At 49.3% G+C, this 3,164-nt stretch overlaps 1 protein-coding gene across 1 annotated transcript; it reads left to right on the plus strand.

Moving 5' to 3' along the window:
• The first annotated feature begins 917 nt into the window (after nucleotides 1-917).
• On the plus strand, nucleotides 918-1,991 carry GPR148 (G protein-coupled receptor 148). Its single transcript, XM_004674905.1, has one exon. The coding sequence runs from the start codon at nucleotides 918-920 to the stop codon at nucleotides 1,989-1,991; it is 1,074 nt and encodes a 357-aa protein (XP_004674962.1).
• Nucleotides 1,992-3,164: the final 1,173 nt, after the last annotated feature.

The raw sequence follows: 3,164 nt of genomic DNA on the forward strand, positions 1-3,164 counted from the left end.
CCAATCCCTTTTGGGTTGACTTTTGCCCACAAGGGGGTGGGTAACTTCAGGTGTTTGATTTAGAAGTTATATTCTCTGTGTTCTGTATTGTATATTCACTGTATTAAAGTCCCTTTTCATTAAAGTTTTATATGTTTTGTCTTGTTGCGGTGGATGGCAGAACCCACAGACAGGCAACCCAACTCATATTGGGGTGCCCTGTAACACATGTACCTGAACAACTCAGGATGCTCTCTCAAACTTCCTACTCTGTCTCTCCTTGACTTCTGTTTCCCTGCTAAGTGCCACATAAGGCCTCCTCACCAGGGCCACCAAGTGCTCCCCAAGGTGGAACCTTGTGCATAACGACTGTGGAACACATACTCTCTCTCTCTCTCACACACACACACAGGACCTCTTTAGCATGGAGGCTGTTCCCAGAACTCTGAAAAAGAGTGCGAGCAGACCAGAACCCCTCTAGGCTGGCCCCATTTTCTGAACCCCACTGTTATGCAAAATCCCAGCCAGAGGCCAGGCAGGACAACAGCCCTTAATCTTAGTCCCTATATATTTGCCCCACCCCTTTAACTCCAAATTCAATACAATGTGGTGAATATCCATTGTATGCTTCCTGAGAACCAGCCACCCAGGTAGGGGGACACTTCTCCAGAGGCCAGTGACCAGCACATAACAACAGTGAGCTGATTGTTTGGGGATGCCCATGCACATGTGCAACTGGGATACCTGGGCAGGTGCAGGGAGCCATGGGTCAGCAGTGTTTGCATTGTTGTTTTATTTCTGTTAAACAGTCATTCTTGAGAGCTGCCACACCCAGCATCTCTGAAAGGAGCCTTGTCATCAGGACCCTGCAGGGGAGACCATGCCCTACAGGTGCAAGACCAGCCAGCTGTGACAGTCTGCTGCTCCTACCAGGAAGTATGAGTGGTCAGTTGGCTCCCGGCCCCCAGGGCACAGCTGCCTGGCCAGCTTCCCGCCAGTTCATTGGCAATTCACCCAGCATGCCCCCTGCAGCCAGCAACGTCTCCCTGAGCCTCAGAGACCACAGGGTGCCCATCTCTATGCTGCGCTGGCTCTTCGTCCCCTCGGGCCTGCTGGCTGCGGCCACACTGGCCTTGAGCCCCCTGCTGCTGGTGACCATCCTGCGGAGCCACAGGCTGCGCCGAGAGCCCCACTACCTGCTGCTGGCCAACATCCTGCTCTCGGATCTGGCCTATGTCACCTTCCACATGCTCATCTCCTCCAGCAGCCTGGGTGGCTGGGCCATGGGCCGCATCGCCTGCGGGGTTCTCACAGACGCCGCCATGGCTGCGTACAACAGCACCATCCTGTCCTTCACGACCACTGTGCTGCACACCTATCTGGCGGTGGCTCATCCTCTCCGCTACCTCTCCTTTATGTCCTGCAAGGCTGCCCGGAAGACAGTGGCCCTCATCTGGCTGGTGGCCTGCCTCTTCCCCACGTTTCTCATTTGGTTCAGCAAGCGGCAGGACACCAGGTTGGTGGGGCAAGGGGCCTCCTGCGTCCTGCAGTTGAGCCTGGAATCCCAGCTAGGTCGCAGTCCCCTGGTCACTGTCACCTACAGCTGCATCTTGTGCATTCTCTTTCTGTGCCTAGCTCTCATCAGCTACTGCTTCTGGAGGATTTATGCAGAGGCTAGGACCTCACGTATCCTGATACAGGACTATTCCAGGGCAAGAGGCACTCTGTTCATCCACACAGTGTTGATTACGTTGTATGCTAGTCCAGCGGTGGTGTTTTCCCTGGATGTCGTGCTGACCAAGTACCACCATATTGGTGCCAGGGCTCACATGTGGCTCATGGCAGCCAACAGTGAGGTGTTTATGATGCTCCCCCGGGCCATGCTCCCATATATGTACACCCTCCGTTACCGGCAGCTGCTGGCGACAGTCCAGGGCCACTTCTCATTTAGGAGACACAGTGACATCTTCACCATCTTTCAGAGTTACAGACCGCACTGGCTGGCAAGCTGAGGTGAAAGGTTACATGTTAGATGCATCAGCATTTCATTTTGGCCAACTCCTTAGACTGCAAAATATAGTTGTGGATCAAGACCTCAGCTGATAGTTTTCAATATTTCAACAACTCTTAAGCTCTTCGTAAGAAACTGAAGCCCTACTTGAAATGGAAGCAGGTAAAGGTGACTCAGCAGAACTGTACTGGCTTCCTCCACAGCACTGAGGAGGCATCAGTGAAGACACCCAGAACCCACATGTTACTGAAAATCGAAGTCTGGGAAGTAAGCAAGCAGACCAGCTGAGTTGGGGTCACTCACCTCTGTTGGGGGATTTGCCTGCTTTGATTTTGTTTTTGGGCAGGAAAATATTTCTTGAGCACTCTTAAGCAGAAGTCACTCTTCAGACAGCATTCAAACTATTTGGTGTTTGATATGGTTCTCCTGGAAGATCATGGAATTTCCATAGAAAAAGAGTTAGAAAGAAAATGAGTTGTACTTAAATCAAAATCCCCAAACTACACAGGGGAATTAGGCACCATGAATGAGAGTGAAAAGATACAGACTAGTGGAAATATACTTCTTTCCCTTGAACTCTCAGACACTTGGTTCACCTAAAAGTACTGTCATGAAAATAAGAGTGGGAACAATGTACTTTAAAAATATCCAAGTAGATCTAGGAAAGAATCAAATAGCACTTGTAGAAATAAAAATACATAGGCCCTCCCTGGTAGTGAAATGGGTTAGGACACAGCACCACAATCTGGCCACAGCCACTTCAGTGCGAGTTCTGTCCCCAGCTGGGGGGTGACCCACATGGCACAGCAGACCTCTCCTGTCTCGCCTACTGCTCCCCTCAGCAGCGTACTTCTCCAAGCTGCCTGTTCTGCTCCCCACTCTGTCTCTTGTGAAGCCTCTCACAGCCCCTGTACCTCTGGCCTATACCCCAGCTCTGTATGCCTAAATAAATAAATCTTTTTAAAAAAGAAATAAAGTACATAGCAATTAGAATTATAAAACATAGTTTATATTTAATATAATAACAAAACACAACTGGAGACATATTTTGCAAACAGGAAGACAATTTCAAATTAATTATCTGAAATTAAGTATAGAGGAACAAAGTGATAGAATATAAAAGAGGTTAAGAGGTTAGTATCAGAAAGACTAACCTACATCTAATTTGGGAATA

Source organism: Condylura cristata, unplaced genomic scaffold, assembly GCF_000260355.1.
Source record: "Condylura cristata isolate star-nosed mole 26May11 unplaced genomic scaffold, ConCri1.0 scaffold00002, whole genome shotgun sequence".
NCBI lineage: Eukaryota > Metazoa > Chordata > Mammalia > Eulipotyphla > Talpidae > Condylura > Condylura cristata.